A 19,964-nucleotide genomic window follows, 5' to 3' on the forward strand; every position below is an offset into this window, starting at 1 on the left:
ATCACGAGGGGATGAAAAGATGATTGGAAGCGACTGGACTCAGGAGGGAAAAGTTACACACATGCACATGTGCTATATATCCTCATGGTTTTCATGAATGCCAACAGTTTGTTCGGTAAGCGGTTCGAGTACAATCACATAATTATCTTCCTCTTGACTGTTTTCTGCCTTCTCATGTCTTTTTTCATCTACGCTAAAACAGACCTTGACCTTTCTAAAACTTCTATTATGGTCTTCCTCTTCATAAACATGATAATCAACAGTGTCTGGTTCCTCATTAATATTTTCTTCATCAACTATGTCTGTTTCTTCTATGAGATTCTTCTTGGTTTCCACTGGAACCATATTCACGTAGTCCTCCGCATCATCGTTTCCCACTCTGACAGCCACTGAAATATTGGCACAATGAGTGAGTTATGAGTGATCTTTGGAGAAAGTATGTGTTCATGATTGGGAAACTGTGTGATTACATTTGTTGTGGACCAGGATTGGTTGCTTTGCTTGTTGTCTTCTCCTGCAGATCAGATGGACCACCACCACCACCAACAGTACCATAAGCAACAGTATCATCACCATCCGTATCACCGCCAACAGCAGGATGACTGGGGTCACCTCTGGAAGGGAAAAGCACTTGATTCAATAATATATCCAACAAAAATATGTCTAATGTAGATGTACAATTCCTTAACCCTTTGATACACAAGCTATGACGACCCCCTCATCAGTGAAATATGACCCACAATAATTTCCTATGTAATATCATGTAGAAGAAACTTTTCTTCTTACCAGTAGTGGATTTTGTGACCGGGTGACCTATAAAAAAGAAATGAAGACAATCTGTCATTTGTAGCAGTTGTAAACTCGTCAAAACTTTGACCAATGTGTGCACTTGGTACAAGTTTTATGGACCAATCACGCCTGCCTGTCTGCCTGCTCGATCTTTACCTCATGAAAAAAAAAAATCTGCTTCTCACTGATGATAACACTGTGTTACCATGAGTGATTACACTAAGAAATAAAAGTTCAGAATGCCGCCGCCCATTTGCTCACAGATTCAAGAAAACATGATCACATCAGCCCTGTCTTGTCCTCCCTCCATGGGCTTCCAGTGCAATATAGAATTGACTTCAAAATGTTGCTGTATATTTTTATAATGTGCCTAAATGGTTTAGCGCCAGTGTATCTGACAAGTTTACTGGTACCCTATGTTCCTTCAAGGTCACTTAGATCATCTGACCAGCTTCTCCTCTCAGTCCCCAAATCCAGTCGGAAGCTCAGAGGCAGCTGGGCCTTTTCTGTGCACATTAGAATTTTAAAAATATTTGATACAAAAATGTTTTTTTTATTTACCAGAACAGACCACACCAGCATCCTCATCATGTTTACAGTCATGTTTGTGATATCCTTTGTGCTGACACTCCGTTAGAAACACTTCCCTTCCTGAACAGTCCACATCATCCAGCAAGATTGGGCCACTTCCTTCACCAAAGCTGGCTCCTCCAGGAGCACTCAGTGCTGTCCCACAGTTCAGCTGTCTGCACACCACCTCAGCATCACTTAAGTCCCACTCATCATCACATACTGTTCCCCAGGTACTGTCAAAGAAGATTTCAACTCTTCCAGAGCACTGAGTAGATCCAGACCCAGTTAATCTGAGCTGAGCACCTGAGAGTGGAAGAAGAACAAAACATTACAAGAACAAAACATGACTTTCTTTTCTTAATTGGTCATGTGAAAATCAATTTTGGAAGATAAGTGTGAAAAAAAATAAAATAATTTACAAATATTGTCCCAACATATCATTCAGACGAGTAATTCAAAAGTAACATATCAAGTTAAGGAAACTTTTTTTTCCTTACCAGTAATGGAGTTTGTGACCTGGTGAGCTATAAAAATGGAAATGAAGACAATCTGTCATCTGTAGCATTTGTAAACTTGCCAAAACTTCAACCAATGTGTGCATTTGTACAAGTTTTATGAACCAATCATGCCTCCCTGTCTGCCTGCTCGTTGTCTACCCCATGCATGCACAAGCCCAAACTCAATGTATGCGCAAAAACCAACGTCAGGACCAATGGGGCTAGAGCATGTAAGTGAGGGGCATAGCTTTTAAGGAAGGACAGAGGGAAGAGTGTGGGTGAATACCGAGAAAGACAAACTTTCAAAATCATGCTAGTTTTCAAAAATGACCAACCCTGCTTTTAAGAGTTATCAAGTGTATTTTGTAAATGTCTTTTAATGAAAAAACATGTTTGTTTGTTTTTTTTAGATAATGTGCTGATGTTTTTGAGTATTTACTGTATTATAAATGATGTTGATTTGATTTGATGTTGTTATAAATACTCTTGGCATTTATTGTGTGTATGTCCCCACTAAATCCCATTGATGCATTGTAGTTGTGTGTGAAGTGTGATAGTAGTGTCATTTTTGCAATAATAGTGATGAATAGATTTGTTTGCTTTTTTAGCGATATTCTAGTCCTCTGAAGCACTTTTAAGCCCCGTTTCCACACAGCAGTCGAGTACGGATCAGTACAGTTTGGTACTGTTTGGTTCGATTAAGCCCAATCCCGTTTGTGTTTCCACAGCCACCCGTGCCCTATTTGGTAGGCGGCATGTAAGCCGGATGACAGTAGCCGCTATGTATATAGCGTCATATGATAGCAGCTAACCGCTAACAGCTAACCGCTATCTAATAATGCAACAAAGGAGAAAAAAGCTACACAAACAAAACCAACGCTGAAAGACATCCAGCAGTTCATCTTCTCTGTCACTGACATGTGACTCTTTATTACAAGAACTCAATCAAGCTTTGTTTCAGAAAAGGCTTTGTGCCTCGAGGAGAAATACAGACAGAAATAATCAGCTGTGTATTCCAGTCAATGGTTTTAACACGACAGTTTTGTTTGCTGACGTAACACTGGAAGTGACAATTCGTTCAATCAATAAACGGACTGCAGTGTTTAGCTCCACCTTTTCAGGTCGGGTCGATATTTTTGGCACCCCAACGGAAGGTTCCCAAAAAGTGTGACGGTACGGATCGGTTATTTGGGAATCTTTCCTGGGATTAGTCTATGGAAACGCCGCAAAATGTACGCTGTACCAAGACGAACCGAGCCGGACCGCTCGGTTGAAGCGGGGCTTTAGACTACAGGTCACATTTTCCCATTCCTAACCCATTCACACACTGATGGTAAAGGCTACCTAAAATGTCTTCAGTATTAACTAATCCAGTTCATACACATTCACACACCACTGACACAGCAATGGAAGCAATTTAGGCTTCAGTGTCTTGCCAAAGGACACTTTGACATGTGACAGCAGAAGCTGTGGATTAATCCCCAGAATGACAAATAGTAACAACCAAATCAACCACTGAGCCACAGTGGACCTTCAAATAAATAATCATAATAATTAATAGGAAAGAAATCAGCTTCTCACTGATGATAACACTGTGTTACCATGAGTGATTACACTAAGAGACTCAGCATGATCTCCAGTCCTTCAGGTTGCCTCTGTGGTTGGTGGGGTGGGTTTCGGGGCTTTTGGTAACTTTTGATTACAGCATCAACATATAAGACGTTTAAAACTGTGCTCACCAGAACAGACCACACCAGCATCTTCATGGTGTCCACAGTTGTCAATCTGATATCCTCTGTGCTGACACTCCGTCAGAGACACTTCCCTTCCTAAACAGTCCACTAGATTCAGCAAGATTGGGCCACTTCCTTCACCAAAGCTGGCTCCTCCAGGAGCACTCAGTGCTGTCCCACAGTTCAGCTGTCTGCACACCACCTCAGCATCACTTAAGTCCCACTCATCATCACATACTGTTCCCCAGGTACTGTCAAAGAAGATTTCAACTCTTCCAGAGCACTGAGTAGATCCAGACCCAGTTAATCTGAGCTGAGCACCTGAGAGTGGAAGAAGAACAAAACATTACAAGAAAAAAACATGATTTTTTTTCTTAATTGGTCATGTGAAAAACAATTTTGGAAGATAAGTGTGAAAATAAAAAGATTAATTTACAAATATTGTCCCAACATATCATTCAGACGAATAATTCAAAATTAACATATCAAGTTAAGGAAACTTTATTTCCTTACCAGTAATGGAGTTTGTGACCTGGTGAGCTATAAAAAAGAAATGAAGACAATCTGTCATCTGTAGCATTTGTAAACTCGCCAAAACTTCAACCAATGTGTGCATTTGTACAAGTTTTATGAACCAATCATGCCTCCCTGTCTGCCTGCTCGTTGTCTACCCCATGCATGCACAAGCCCAAACTCAATGTATGCGCAAAAACCAACGTCAGGACCAATGGGGCTAGAGCATGTAAGTGAGGGGCATGGCTTTTGAGGAAGGACAAAGGGTAGAGTGTGGGTGAATACCGAGAAAGACAAACTTTCAAAATCATGCTAATTTTCAAAATTACCAACCCTGCTTTTAAGAGTTATCAAGTGTATTTTGTAAATGTGTTGTAATGAGAAAACATGTTTGTTTGTTTTTTTAGATAATGTGCTGATGTTTTTTAGTATTTACTGTATTATAAATTATGTTGATTTCCTTGTGAATATATTTCATTTATAAATACTCTTAGCATTTATTATGTCCCCACTAAATCCCAGTGATGCATTGTAGTTGTGTGTGAAGTGTGATAGTAGTGTCATTTTTACAATAATAGTGATGAATAAATTTGTTTGCTTTTTTAGCGATATTCTAGTCCTCTGAAGCACTTTTAATCCCCGTTTCCACACAGCAGTCGAGTACGGATCAGTTTGGTATGGTTTGGTTCGATTAAGCCTGATCCCGTTTGCGTTTCCACAGCCACCCATGCCCTATTTGGTAGGCGTCGTGTAAGCCGGATGACGATAGGCGCTTTGTAAATAGCATCCTATGATAGCAGCTAACTGCTAACAGCTATCTAATAACTCAACAAAGGAGAAAAAAGCTACACAAACAAAACCACCGCTGGAAGACATCCAGCAGCTCACCACTTTGTCATTGGCATGTGACTATTTATTACAAGAACTCAATCAAGCTTTGTTTCAGAAAAGGCTTTGTGCCTCGAGGAGAAATACAGACAGAAACAATCAGCTGTGTATTCCAGTCAATGGTTTAAACACGACAGTTTTGTTTGCTGACGTAACACTGGAAATGACAATTCCTTCAACCAATAAACGGACTGCAGTGTTTAGCTCCACCTTTTCGGGTCGGCTCGATACTTTTGGCACCCCAACGGAAGGTTCCCAAAAAGTGGGACGGCACAGATCAGTTATTTGGGAATCTTTCCTGGTTTCTATGGCATGGATGTCGAACTCCAGTCCTCGAGGGCCAGATACCTGAGACTTTTAGATGTCTCCCTGCTCCAACACACCTGCTTTAAACCAATGTGTTGTCATCAAGCTCTGCAGAAGCCTGATAACGAGTCACTCATTGGTTTCAGTTGCGTTGGAGCAGGGAGACATCTAACAGTCTGAGGAAGCCGGCCCTCCAGGACTGGAGTTTCACACCCCTGGTCTATAGAAACGCCGCAAAATGCACGTCGTACCGAGACTACCCAGCCGGACCGCTCGGTAGAAGCGGGGCTTTAGACTACAGGTCACATTTTCCCATTCCTAACCCATTCACACACTGATGGTAAAGGCTACCTAAAATGTCTTCAGTATTAACTAATCCAGTTCATACACATTCACACACCACTGACACAGCAATGGAAGCAATTTAGGCTTCAGTGTCTTGCCAAAGGACACTTTGACATGTGACAGCAGAAGCTGTGGATTAATCCCCAGAATGACAAATAGTAACAACCAAATCAACCACTGAGCCACAGTGGACCTTCAAATAAATAATCATAATAATTAATAGGAAAGAAATCAGCTTCTCACTGATGATAACACTGTGTTCCCATGCGTGATTACACTAAGAGATTCAGCATGTGCTCCAGTCCTTCAGGTTGCCTTTGTAAATGGACTTGAGCTTGTATAGCGCTTTTCTAGTCTTCCGACTACTCAAAGCGCTTTTACACCTACCCATCACACCTACCCATTCACACCCATTCACACTGATGGGCTGGATATGTGGCCCATCCAGTATCTATACATTCATGCCACATTCATACGCCCCAGACGCAGCAGGGGGAGCAATTTGGGGTTAAGTGTCTTGCCCAAGGACACATCGGACATGTTGCTCGCAGGAGCTGGGGATCGAACCCTCAACCTTCCGATTGAGGGGCGACGACTCTACCAATTGAGCCACAGCCGGTTGGTGGTGGGTGGGTTTGGGTCTTTGATAACTTTTTATTACAACATCAACACATAAGATGTTTGAAACTGTGCTCACCAGAACAGACCACACCAGCATCTTCATGGTGTCTACAGTTGTCAATCTGATATCCTCTGTGCTGACACTCCGTTAGAGACACTTCCCTTCCTAAACAGTCCACTTCATTCAAAAAGATTGGGCCACTTCCTTCACCAAAGCTGGCTCCTCCAGGAGCACTCAGTGCTGTCCCACAGTTCAGCTGTCTGCACACCACCTCAGCATCACTTAAGTCCCACGCATCATCACATACTGTTCCCCAGGTACTGTCAAAGAAGATTTCAACTCTTCCAGAGCACTGAGTAGATCCAGACCCAGTTAATCTGAGTTGAGCACCTGAGAGTGGATCACAAAAGAAAAATCACTGCAAGATAAAACATGACTTTTTTTTCAAAATGGTCTATCTACAGATGTTTTTTGAAGATACAAATAGAAAAAAAATCATTGATTAATATAAAAATGTTACATCAACATATCACTTGTTATTCTGCTCTGAAACTTTAAAAGCACGAGGCAGGGTGTGGTTACCAGCAGCTATTACACCAAATACAAAAAAAAAAAAGATTTCAAAAAGCACATTAGAATTTTAAAAATATTTGATACAAACATGATATTTTTATTTACCAGAACAGACCACACCAGCATCCTCATCATGTTTACAGTCATGTTTGTGATATCCTTTGTGCTGACACTCTGTTAGAGACACTTCCCTTCCTGAACAGTCCACATCATCCAGCAAGATTGGGCCACTTCCTTCACCAAAGCTGGCTCCTCCAGGAGCACTCAGTGCTGTCCCACAGTTCAGCTGTCTGCACACCACCTCAGCATCACTTAAGTCCCACTCATCATCACATACTGTTCCCCAGGTACTGTCAAAGAAGATTTCAACTCTTCCAGAGCACTGAGTAGATCCAGACCCAACCAATCTTAGCTGAGCACCTGAGAGTGGATCACAGAAGAAAAAAACATTGCACGATAAAACGTGAGTCGTTTTTCATAATGGCCTATCTACATATGTTTTTTTGATGATACAAATAGAAAAAAATATTAATTAATATAAAAATGTTACATCAACATATAACTTGTTATTCTCCTCAGGTGGTGGTTACCAGCTGTTGCATGTGAGCTTTCCGACAGGCTTCATATACACCAAATACAAAAAAACATGATATCAAAAAGCACATTAGACATTTAAATATATTTGATACAAACATGTTTTTTTAATTTTTTATTTACCAGAACAGACCACACCAGCATCCTCCTCGTGTCCACAGTTGTGAATCTGATATCCTTTGTGCTGACAGTCAGTTAGAGACACTTCCCTTCCTGAACAGTCCACTAGATTCAGCAAGATTGGGCCACTTCCTTCACCAAAGCTGGCTCCTCCAGGAGCACTCAGTGCTGTCCCACAGTTCAGCTGCCTGCACACCACCTCAGCATCACTTAAGTCCCACTCATCATCACATACTGTTCCCCAGGTACTGTCAAAGAAGATTTCAACTCTTCCAGAGCACTGAGTAGATCCAGACCCAGTTAATCTGAGCTGAGCACCTGAGAGTGGAAGAAGAACAAAACATTACAAGAAAAAAACATGATTTTTTTTCTTAATTGGTCATGTGAAAAACAGTCTTGGAAGACAAGTGTGAAAATTGTTCATCTGACCACCTAAACCTTAGAGAGAGAGGACCCAATTGCAGATAAAACAAAAAGGAGCTGATTTATTTAAAGAAAAAGAAAATAAAAACGTAACTAAATAATAATTCCAAAACGTCAAAAAGCCACGAGGAGAAAAACGAAGTAAATCCAGGGATCAAAGGGAAACAAACGACAGGCTCAAACTAGACAAGAATCTCACAGACTGACTACAGGCAAACTACAACCAACAAACAACAAGAAGGTAAGAAAAAAAACAGAGGGTGCGTTCGGACTGTCCCTCCTATCCACTTTCACTCGCATTTTTTCCTTAACCCCGGAAGTGCTCGAATTCTCTAAGATTTAAGGAAAGGTAGCTCATTGCTTCCTTTATAACCTCCTTTAGCATAGGAAACACTGGACCATCCTTTACCAAAGGAGATAAGAAAGTGCCGCCCCACAATTCATTGCGGCCGCAACTTTTAAAGGGACTCGCGTATCCGACCCATATCCGAGTGTTCACGAAAACTAACTGAAATGTAGAGACAATCTGCATATTGATTTGACTTTCATTACTTTTTATTGTGTGTATGAAGAGGGTGAAAATTGCTTTTTTACATTCTTGTATCATGTTTGTGGAGATGATTTGTTGTTATTTGATGATGATTTAATGTGAGAAATTGTAATAGGCCTATAAAACCTGAACCAGATCATAGAAGTTAGCCCTGCAATAATTGCCTCAAACAACTTTGATCAATGTTAAATCTAGAGGTAAACTCTGAACGTGATGTTGATGTTATAAAACCATCAAAGTGAAGTTTCCTGATATCTAATAACGCCTACATTTTATTTTTATTCACACCCCATGGTTTTTAGGTTGTTTATTTCTGAAAACTGTAGTTCCACCACGGCAGACTCACGTCACAAACCTCTGCCGCCTTCACATTATTATTACATCACTTAGTGAAAGTGTGGATTGTCAAAACAACGCGATCGCCTTTTCCTAAGTCCTTTATGAATTCTCCTAAAACCTTTCTTTAACCCCGTGAAAATGTCATGTAAAGGTAAAGTGGATAGTGAAAGTAGATAGGAGGGACAACCGAATGCACCCAGAGACTTATTAGACAGGGGTAATCAGACACAGGTGAGACTAACGTGACAGGTGAGGACAATCAGGGTAATCAACAAGGCTGGAAACACAAGGAACAAAGAACACAAAACCAGAGGCCTATACTACGAAGCAGGATTTGAGCTTAGCGAGGTAACTTCAGGGTTAACCCTGGGTTTTCAGTCCTACGAGGGTCGATTACTTTTTACCTGAGTATATCACCACGGTAACTTATGCTGAACACCTAACCTGCTCCAGAGCAGGTTATGTTGGAGGTAAGAGATCAAACTTTGAAAATCTCCGCCCACTGACCAATCAGATCTTTAGATCGTGGACCTCCAGGAGCTGATCGAGAGGGGGGAGGACACTTCATGTGTCCCACATGATTTTACATTAGACTGTAGTCCGTCTAGTTAATGATTATGTTTCACTGATATCCTTCAACAGAGCCTGAAGAAAGCGGCGTAACATTTTAGTGAAAGATGTACAATTACAAATATTTTCTTGTGGCTTTTAATTGTGTTTTCATTAATGTTTAATTTCTCAAAGTTGCTCTGCTTGTGATGATCAGAGCAGCAGTTTAAATATAACTTCTAAAACCTTTTCTACTCTCCGCTTTAAAGAGTCAGAGCAACACATTCAGTTCAGAGAAGAAACGAGTTATTATAGTCAGTTCTAAGGTGAACTAACAATGGGACAAATATAAGCTGCAGTTTTTACTCGCAGATTTTCCTTTTTTTGTCCTTCCTGCATTTGTTACTGCAGCTGTGTCTCTTGGGAGCCTGTTTGTTTTAACGTATTTACATCGTTAATGTAGTTTTTAGTTTTTGTAAATATGTTTGTAGATATGACGATCTGCTGACGGCAGACGCGGTGAAGATTGTGATAGGTTAAATGACGCTAACTCCGCCCCTATTACGTGAACGCGCTCTTGGCAACCCTGGGTTGACGGATCAGGTTGATAACCTACACCGTAGGACTGATAATCATGATCTTGTATGTCATGGTTTGTCAAGCCAGATAACCCAAAGAGACCCTGGATATGTTGAACTTGCTTCATAGTATAGGCCTCAGAACTCTGAGGACAAGTATAAAGTAAAACCTGACACTAAAAACAAAACCTAAACCAGATATTACAAAATAAAACAGGAAACACTAAAGACTAGACTTAAAAGACTAAACACCAATCTAGGAACTTTTACAAAAGTAACACAGGAAACTATATTACAGACAACATAGAAGGACATGAGGATACAAACTAAGACAGAAACACAACACAAGGGAATATATAAAACAGAAAACTCTAAAATATAACATACACAAAACCAAACCATGACATGTTTTAATTGTTGTCATTTCAAAAACTGCTTCTGAAAGAGGCTTCTAACAGAAATGATTTAGAAGCCTGTGTTAACATTTCACAATTGTTATTCGGGTCTTTAATTCAAAAAGCGTGCAGCAGAGTGTGGTTATCATCATGCCCAGCTGTTGGAACTCCACTATAACGCTGTTTTAAATCCTGTTATCATTGAACCCCGGTCTGCATGTACTACTAACCCTGAAACTCGGCCAACTAATCTGATGTGACCACCTTTCAGTCATATAGGACTGAATACAGGCTAAGGTATCGCTGTGGAAATGAAGCAATAATAACAAGGATAACTTACCTGCAGGCAAAGAAGAGGTCCAGAATAGAATCACTAGAGAAGAAAGTTACAATAAGTGACAGACCATTTAAAGTATTTGTTCACCTAATTATCTCTGTATATTTAAATAATTTCTTGCAGGGTTCTTTGGGTGAGCATGGGAATTTGCCCATCTGTTCGGCAAGTGCGTTAAGCAGTGGGGGGAAGGAGGGTTTCTAGTATGAGGACCTCAAAATCTTCTCCGGAAGGTGGCTGGGCTCAGCCTCAGAGATCAGGTGAGGAGCTCAGTCATTTGGGGGGAGCCAGAGTAGAGCGAGCCAGTTGAGGTGGTTTGGGCATCTGTTAAGTATGCCCCCTGGATATGTCCCGTGAGAGGTGTTAGAGGCACGCCCAACTGAGAGGAGACCCTGGGGAAGACCCAGAACATGCTGGAGAGATTATTTAGACTGGGAATGCCTCGGAATCCCCCAGGAGGAGCTGGAAAGTTTTTCCGGGGAGAGGGAAGTCTGGGTTGACTTACTGCGCTTGCTTCCGCTGTTTTAAATCCTGTTATCATTGCAAACGGTTTCTTGATGTTACAGTACTTCAACCCTTTGAGAACCTCGGTCTGCATGTACTACTAACCCTGAAACTCGGCCAACTAATCTGATGTGATCACCTTTCAGTCATATAGGACTGAATACAGGCTAAGGTATCGCTGTGGAAATGAAGCAATAATAACAAGGATAACTTACCTGCAGGCAAAGAAGAGGTCCAGAATAGAATCAATAGAGAAGAAAGTTACAATAAGTGACAGACCATTTAAAGTATTTGTTCACCTAATTATCTCTGTATATTTAAATAATTTCTGTATAATAATGTGAGTAGATGTGAACCTGCATTCAAATGTTAAATCTGTGCCATACCGAGTGTTATGTAAAGGTCTCTCTGTTGTATGTTCCTCATGGCTGATGCAAAGCGTGCATGTTTCACGTGAAAAGACAGAAGAATGATTAAAAAAAAAGACACAGACACACTTACACCTATTTGCATTTCCTGAATTACTTCCTCTTTAAAATGCTGATGTTTTTTAAAGTCAAGAGTACAGTTGAGCTGAACTCAGTGGCTGAAATTTTAACCGCTGCTCCACAGAGGCAGAAAAGTCACCACAAAAAAACATGCTTATTATAATGTAGTGAAATAACATTTCAGTCCTTTAGTCAATGGTTTTTACCATATACTGTATATATATATATATATATATATATATATATATATATATATATATATATATATGCCAATTTATGGGATATAAGCATCTGAAAAGTAAGTAAGAAGATAAATACACACACTGAGTCCAGGGATTTAAGGCCCAGGTGTCCTTTATGCAGAACTACCCAAGGTCAAAGAGGTAAGATATGATATGAAGAGGCCGAAAAATAACGTCTCTCTCTTTGTGCACATCGCACTGTTGATTGAAAAAAATTGTCATTCTAATTATTTACAGGTCGAACACAGCAAAGAGGCAGCGGTCAGACCTGTGGATCTCATGGGCGTGGTGGAGGTCAAATACCTGGTGACCAAGCAAGAGGCCCCGTAAACCAGCCAGGTGCAGGTCCTGGTCCAGGTAATCTGATGTGGAAAGAAATGAACTGGCAGCCAAAAGACTTTCCTTTCACTGAGAATCCTGGAACTCTAAATTATGCTGCTTTTCTTGATTCAGAACAACCGGTTAACTTTGAGTTGTTCATATCTGATGAACTGATACAGAACTTTTTTTTCTCATAGGTATCATTCGTAAGCCTGACCTTGAAATGTACTGGTCTACAGATGACATTTTGGCCACCCCCTACTTCAACAAGGTCATGTCCCACAACCGGTTTGAAATCATGTGGAGATTTCTTCACTTAAATGATACTGAATCAAGGCCAGCAAAAAGCACTGACAGGTTGTACAAAGTCCGCCCTGTCTTAGATTACCTTGTATCTAAATTCAGTTAAATGTATCAACCTAACACCAACATTTGCATTGATGAGGGTTTGCTTCTGTGACGTGGACTGCTAGCATTCAGGGTGTACAATCCCCAAAAACCTGTCAAATATGGCATTAAATCCTACACCTTTGCGATTCTGACACAGGGTACTGTTACAACATGAAACCCTATCGCGGAGAAGGCGCATCCCTTGGAGACACAGTTGTCTTTCTTCTTGATCAGGTTTTTGTTCAACTAATGTTTTATTACTGAAAATAACCAATATTTAAGTGTTTGTAAAAAAAAACTTTAAAAAAAGTGTTTGAGTGTATAAGAGAAGAAAAATGTGTAAATGTATAAAGTTAGCGAGTTGTCTCATGATTGTAAATATTGCAGTGCTACACTATTCAAAGAGAAAGTATAATTTTATGTAATTTTTATTAAATTTTTTAAATTAAAATAAAGCTGTAGTTTTCAAATGAAAGTTAAAAGAATCCAAATGTAGAATCAAAATCAACACATTTTAGTGCTGTTTTCTCAGTTTTTTGTCCAGAATGTTGTTTTTTGTGTGTGAAAATGGCCGATTTTCAAGTGCTGATAAAAAAGAATGAATGAAGCTTGAATAAAAAAGTTTTTGTATATGAAAGCAGAGGCTCTGATCTTTCTTTTGATGTATTCAATATTTACATATTCAAAGAACAAAACATTCTGTGGGTCTTGAAAGACTGGTGAAAATGGTGAAAAAGGCTGGCGCTGGCTGGCAACCGTTCGTTGGATGTGATCCAATTACCGGTATATCACACTTCTCAGGCATTCATGGAAAGCTTACTTTAAGGTGCTGGACAGGATGCCCCAGCTGATTGTCAAACCTCGGAAACAGGAGGAACAATGTGGATTCCGTCCTGGCCGTGGGACAATAAACCATCTCTTTACCCTTGCAGGGTTCTTTGGGTGGGCATGGGAATTTGCCCATCTGTTCGGCAAGTGCGTTAAGCAGTGGGGGGAAGGAGGGTTTCTAGTATGGGGACCTCAAAATCTTCTCCGGAAGGTGGCTGGGCTCAGCCTCAGAGATCAGTTGAGGAGCTCAGTCATTTGGGGGGAGCCAGAGTAGAGCGAGCCAGTTGAGGTGGTTTGGGCATCTGTTAAGTATGCCCCCTGGATATGTCCCGTGAGAGGTGTTAGAGGCACGCCCAACTGAGAGGAGACCCTGGGGAAGACCCAGAACATGCTGGAGAGATTATTTAGACTGGGAATGCCTCGGAATCCCCCAGGAGGAGCTGGAAAGTTTTTCCAGGGAGAGGGAAGTCTGGGTTGACTTGCTGCGTTTGCTTCCTCTTTGACACAATCCTGGATAAGCGGATGAAAATGGATGGATGGAGAAGATGGAGCCGGTCTGCATGTACTGCAGTCTATATGTTTTGAACAGCCTTGGAGAAGATGGGAAATTTTGGATATGCTTGATGTGCAGTCTGGGTCTAGCTTTATGTTGAGGGACTTTGGGCTATTGTGACATTTGCCGATTCTTTGGGCTATGTGCTCTCAGATCCTGCCATGAGAGTCTTTTGAATTGAACTGATTTGGGTGGTTTGGACTTTTCTCACTTCCAAGTAAGAGATGTTTGTATGTTCTATTTCCCTGTAGAAGACAATATTGATTTGATATAACCATTTATTGGTGTTGGACAAAAATGGCACGTTTATTGATGTGTTGCTGATGGTTCTGATCTGAAAAAGACTTCAGGCAGTAAATCCTAGTGGCAGTTATAGACAGGTCCTCCTTGACTGGGTGTTAGATAATTTTACCATGACCTCCAGATGCTCGGAAATATTAGTTTAGTGGTAAGAAGGAAAGAAGCAAGCCCTCTGAGTTCTAGGAAAAGTAGAATAGTTAACTCAAGCAGGAGACAAACTTTTGTTTTGCACCCCAGCTGTGGTATGAGGTTTGTCAGGCATTGGAGGCCTAATCTTCAGAATATGTATTCTAGAGAAGACATATTCATAACGAAGAGCATTATGAGTTCTTGATGTTGATGAAACCTTAAAGATATCAAAACACTTTCAAATAAGAGTTAACATTAATGCATGAATTGTCTGGTACTTGAAAAGTTGCTTAACCTTGTTGTTTTAAAACAGCAAGTCTTAATACAGTACTTCTTCTTTCTTTCTTCCTCAATATGCATGATGCTTCCTCAAATACATTATGGTGTGAAGCTCTTTTGGGAGGTGCTCCCATCACACTGCATAGTAATTAATAATAATTAAATATCTTTGTGTGTATATAACATAACACTGCATAGTAATTAATAATAATTACATATTTTTGTGTATACAACATCACGTTGCATAGTTATTAATAATAATTAATTATCTATATCTGTATAATTTTCTAAAAATAATTATTCTCTGATTGATACGGCCATCAGTCCAGTGTCACATTTTATGACATTTGCACTTGAGCTGTGGCCATAAGATTTTATTTATAAGCAAAATAACTCATCTCATCTTTTTTTTTAACCAGCTTTTAACTTTGATTTTGTAAATAAAGCTCTCTCCATGTCCGTCTGTGTCTTCATCTAATTTGGATAAAGACTTGTGTGCCTTTTCAGAGGAAACAAGAAGATGAGAAAAAAAACGGGCCCTACAATATTGCATGTATGATACGTGTGATGGCCTTGTTGTTTTATTCCTGTACATTTGGTGTGTCCAGACTGATTACTTTGGTGGCAGTATGGGTTATGTGGGTGAGCCCACCTTGAAAACCTTGATGTTTTGAAACAGTGTCTTAATACAGTGCTTCTTATTTATACTTCCTCAATATGCATGATACTTCCTCAAATACATTATCGTGTGAAGCTCTTTTGGGAGGTGTTCTCATCAAACTGCATAGTAATTAATAATAATTAAATATCTTTGTGTGTATAATTTTCTGTAAATAATGAATCTCTGATTGATACTGCCATCAGTCCAGTGTCACATTTTATAACATTTGCACTTGAGCTGTGGCCACATGATTTTATTTATGAGCAAAATAACTAATCTCTTGGACATTAACCATGACCAGCCATTAACTTTGGTTTTGTAATTAAAGTTTTCTCCATGTCCTTCTGTGTCTTCATCTAAAGGCTGGTTCACACGGCGGGATACTTAGGCCGATTTTGGCCTCGATTCTCCCCTTCCGATAATTTTAAAGACGCCCTGATCATCATAAAATAATCTTATAAAATAATCCTGCCGTGTGTGTTGTGTTAAGACTGCTCTCCTCTGATTGGAAGGACGTTGGGACGTTGTTGCCTGTAAGTTGTTTTTTTTCCTGTGTTACTTGTGTTTTTAGGTTCCTAGTTTGGTGTTTAGTGTTTCTTAGTCTAGTCTTAAAGGGATACTTCACCCATTTGCATGAAGCTGTGTATCATTAGAAACATGGCAGTAGTGTTGAATGGTCGTGAGTCCAGCCCTCATTTTGCCCTGAGACGAGAAAAATATGTTTTTCTTTGCTTGAAAGTTTTCTTCATGTGATGCAAAAAGTGTCATAATGCATTTGAATGTAAATATTGAATACATCAAAAGAAAGATCAGAGCTTCTGCTTTCATATACAAAAAACTATTTTATTCAAGCTTCATTCAATCTTTTTTTATCAGCACTTGAATATCGGCCATTTTCACAAAAAACAACATTCCGGACAAAAGGCTGAGAAAACAGCACTTTTGTAAAACACACTTATTTTCAAGAAAAAAAATGTGATTTTGAGTTTACATTTGGATTCTTTTTACTTTCATTTGACAACTACAGTTATATTTTAAAATAAATAACTAAAATAAATAAAAATGATTACATAAAATTATACATTTGGATATGACACTTCAACGTGTGTGCAACAACATAAAAACTCTGACCAGTTAGGAGTTGTAGGCTTATTACTCCGCAGAAACTATTAGTTAGTAAGTTTACATTTTTTAATAACCTGATCGTTTAAAATGTGCCTGATTTGGGGGGTGCTGCCTACTTCCAGAGTCCCTGCACAAACAGCAAAAATGTCATCATCAAACTCTCCACTCTTTCAAACTATTATTAACAGACACAGCAGCACAGCAGAGAATAACATTAAAAACCTGTTCCCACGTTTCTTACAACAAAACAACTGTAGCGAAAATGAATGTATTAAATATGAATATGTATTATAACTCGGAAGACAGATAGGGCATCAACTGGATTACCAGGCATAACTATATTAATTATTAATTAATCAATCTAATATCAGAAGTGGGAATTCTAGAGCAGTTTAAAATAGAGAGAGAGACACAGAACCCAATTCTAATTTTTTTGGTTTAAGTTTAATAAAGGAATAATAATGAACATATGAAACAGATTGAATAAAAGGAAACAATATTGTTGAGACAGTAAAATTGCAATTATGATGTATTATGAGCAAGAAATGTTATACCTATACAGTCCTGATCAACATCTTGTCCTTCTCCCTGTTCTTCACTCTGGTTATATATACACACAAAAAATACACACACACACACATATACACGTACATAAACACAGCCCTACAAAATAGATTGTCATTTCCTCCTGCTAGTTTTCCTTTTGTCTTGTTTGTAATGTCTTAAAGGGATACTTCACCCATTTACATGAAGCTGTGTATCATTAGAAACATGGTAGTAGTGTTGAATGGTCGTGAATCCAGCCCTCATTTTTCTCAGTTTTTTTTTGCCTGGAAGTTTTCTTCATGTGATGCAATATGACGCTTTTTGCATCACATGAAGAAAACTTCACAAATCATCAAGGCCTTATGAGGTCATGTCTTCCTCTATCTCCCGATGCAGTACATGTTTAAGTCCCAGTCCAGTCTATGAGGAGTTGAGTACTACTTCTCTGGCTGGTCCAATCCATTCATGAATTATCTCGGTGTGCTGATAGCGAATCATATTGTAATGGGGGCAATTTTCAAAATGTAAACAAATCCAGGCAGAATATCTCAAACTGCTGCAGACATCAACAACTGTGAACACATCGCAACAACTTTTCCCCTCTATAATAAAAAAAAAAAGCATAGAGTCTGGGGGAATGCTGGACAAATGAAATATTCAAATTATATCCCCATATTAATATAAAAAAAAAAAGATATAAAAAAATAGGTATACAAACTTGACTGGCTGTAAAACTATTATGCAAAAGACAGACTTTAAAGAAAATTTTATATTTTTTTATGATTACTGTGTCTTAATAAGGCTGATTGCTTGCCAACCCTGTATATTTCACGTGTGTAGCTTTCTTCCATTGCTGTGTTAAGGCAGCTCATGCATGGTTTGTTGTGTAGCTTTGCGTATTACAGATGGCTGTGTTCTCTGTTCCTCCCACCCAGATGGTAGCAAGTGGAAAAATCCCTCACACAGTAATCATCCTGAAGACACCTGGAGAACCGGAGCAAGAGCAATGATGGAAAATGTAAACCAAGCGCTAATTGAAGCACTCAGTCAGCCTAATAAGAGACCGTATTATCTTGTGAATGAAGGCTGTGCTCTCGCTGCCACCCATATTCATAGATTGGTGTCTGCAAAGTCAAAAAGATCCACAGTGTTGATTATAGAACTGTTTGTCCTACAAAGTCATGAATTTGAATTGGGCTCGTCCCCCATGCTGCAGCCATAAAAAGACAACAATCAACATTATTCACAGTAAAGGTAGGGACAGGAGCTTTTTACTAAACAATTAAATATAGACTTACACTAATAATGAATGCCACTTAGTCATCACTTATGGGCCTCCATACCTGTACATATGTTCCGGTGACTGCGACTGCAGAGACTTTGACTGGATTTTCCTGTTTTGACTTGTTTTGGTTGGCTCTGGACGTTTCTGCTGTATTTCCCCAGCCAATGACAGCGCGCAGGTGAGTTTAGGAAGTCAGTGAATACAAAGTGGCAAAGAGTAGAGAATATCAGGGTGCTGGAACAGTGGTTAGTGAGCATGGCCCATGCAAGTCATGCTAAGTCGGCACCCCAGGTTTGAATCCGACCTGTGGCTCCTTTCTCTGTGTCATTCCCCTCTCTCTCTCTCGCTCTCTCTCTCTCGCTGATTTCCGACTCTATCCACATTCATGTCTTTCCAAATAGGAAAAAAAGCAAAATAGAAAAAAAAGAGCAGAAATATAATCAAAGTGAGGCAAAAGTGGATAAAGCTCCTTCCAAAAAAAACCAGGGTGTTGACTTTGACGGTGGACGTTGAATTGGCCTGCTCGCTGTTCGACAGGCAGGTTAGCAAACATGGTTATCTTGTGCTAGCTTGCAGTGTAGCATCCTGCAGCGTCTGAGGGCGATGGGTAGATCACAAGTCCTCACATAAGTTTTCTTACAACTATCAGAAATCATTTCCATGATGTTGTACAAAGTGAATGGTATGCATTGTCTGTTCCTGTTTGTTCTATCAGTTGTTCTGTCTCACCAGATAATAGTTATGACTTTTATTCGTCAGTGGAGAGTAGAGACAGACACGTAGAGAAACTGAATAATCAAAGAACACATCCGTCAATGTACAGATCATCTTCATTTTAAGCCAACAGGACGGCCTGTCATCTGTTGTACTGGGGGAGTAGGTGAAGGTCAGACGGGAGTTGCCGCTCCCTTCTGTCCTACCAGGGATAACTAGAGGGAGACAACTCCATTATCAGCTTCTCCTTCTCTCAAGGTCTCCTCTGGTCCTGAGCATGACAGCAGGCAGCAGCAAATCGATAAACAAAACACAGGAATCCTGGGAAGACAAATGGACTTCGAACAAGGACGTGAAGTGGGAAATGGATTTTTAAGTCACCCTGCGAAGCATTTGCAAGTGGCATTTAAAACAGGACGTCAGAGTGAAAGGGATGGTGCTTAATCTCTGCTGCTAAAGTGCTGGATGTCTATATTGTAACGCCCTTTGAGTTAAACCACACTCTATGAGTGGACTAAGGTTATCTGGGGGGTAGATCATGACAAAGGATTTTGAGGGTGACTTCAGGGTTAACTCCACGTTCTTAGAATACTTTGAATGTTGTTCAATTCTTACCGGGGTAACTTTGACTTTAAATGTTGCTTTGTGCTCGTGGTGTCACGTCCCTGGGTTAAGTGTCTGTTTATCTTCTGTTTTTCCTCATGTATCATGTCCTGTGCTTGTTTACTCGTTACTCACCTGTGTCTCGTTTCAGGTCTGTTGGCTGCATGCCCTTCCCCCAGTGTGTCTCAGCCTGCTGATTACCTGATGTGTCTCACCTGTGTCTTGTTAACTCCACCCCCTGTTCAGTATTTAATGTCTGTCTTCCCCTCACTCCG

The 19,964-nt window shown here is 40.0% G+C and overlaps 1 protein-coding gene across 1 annotated transcript in view; it reads right to left on the reverse strand.

Annotated features, from left to right (window-relative positions):
* Window positions 1-1,203: 1,203 nt before the first annotated feature.
* The window catches only part of LOC306823269 (scavenger receptor cysteine-rich domain-containing protein DMBT1-like), a gene marked incomplete at both ends in the record, with an annotated part of 39,421 nt that continues 20,660 nt past the window's right edge, over window positions 1,204-19,964 (reverse strand). Inside the window, 6 exons of the mRNA XM_079342724.1 lie at window positions 1,204-1,295; window positions 1,351-1,665; window positions 3,599-3,913; window positions 6,342-6,656; window positions 6,945-7,259; window positions 7,557-7,871. Coding sequence (XP_079198850.1) covers window positions 1,204-1,295; window positions 1,351-1,665; window positions 3,599-3,913; window positions 6,342-6,656; window positions 6,945-7,259; window positions 7,557-7,871 — 1,667 coding nt within the window. The remainder of the gene's footprint in view (window positions 1,296-1,350; window positions 1,666-3,598; window positions 3,914-6,341; window positions 6,657-6,944; window positions 7,260-7,556; window positions 7,872-19,964) is intronic.

This window comes from Symphodus melops (genome assembly GCF_947650265.1).
Source record: "Symphodus melops genome assembly, chromosome: 5".
NCBI classification, from domain to species: Eukaryota; Metazoa; Chordata; class Actinopteri; order Labriformes; family Labridae; genus Symphodus; species Symphodus melops.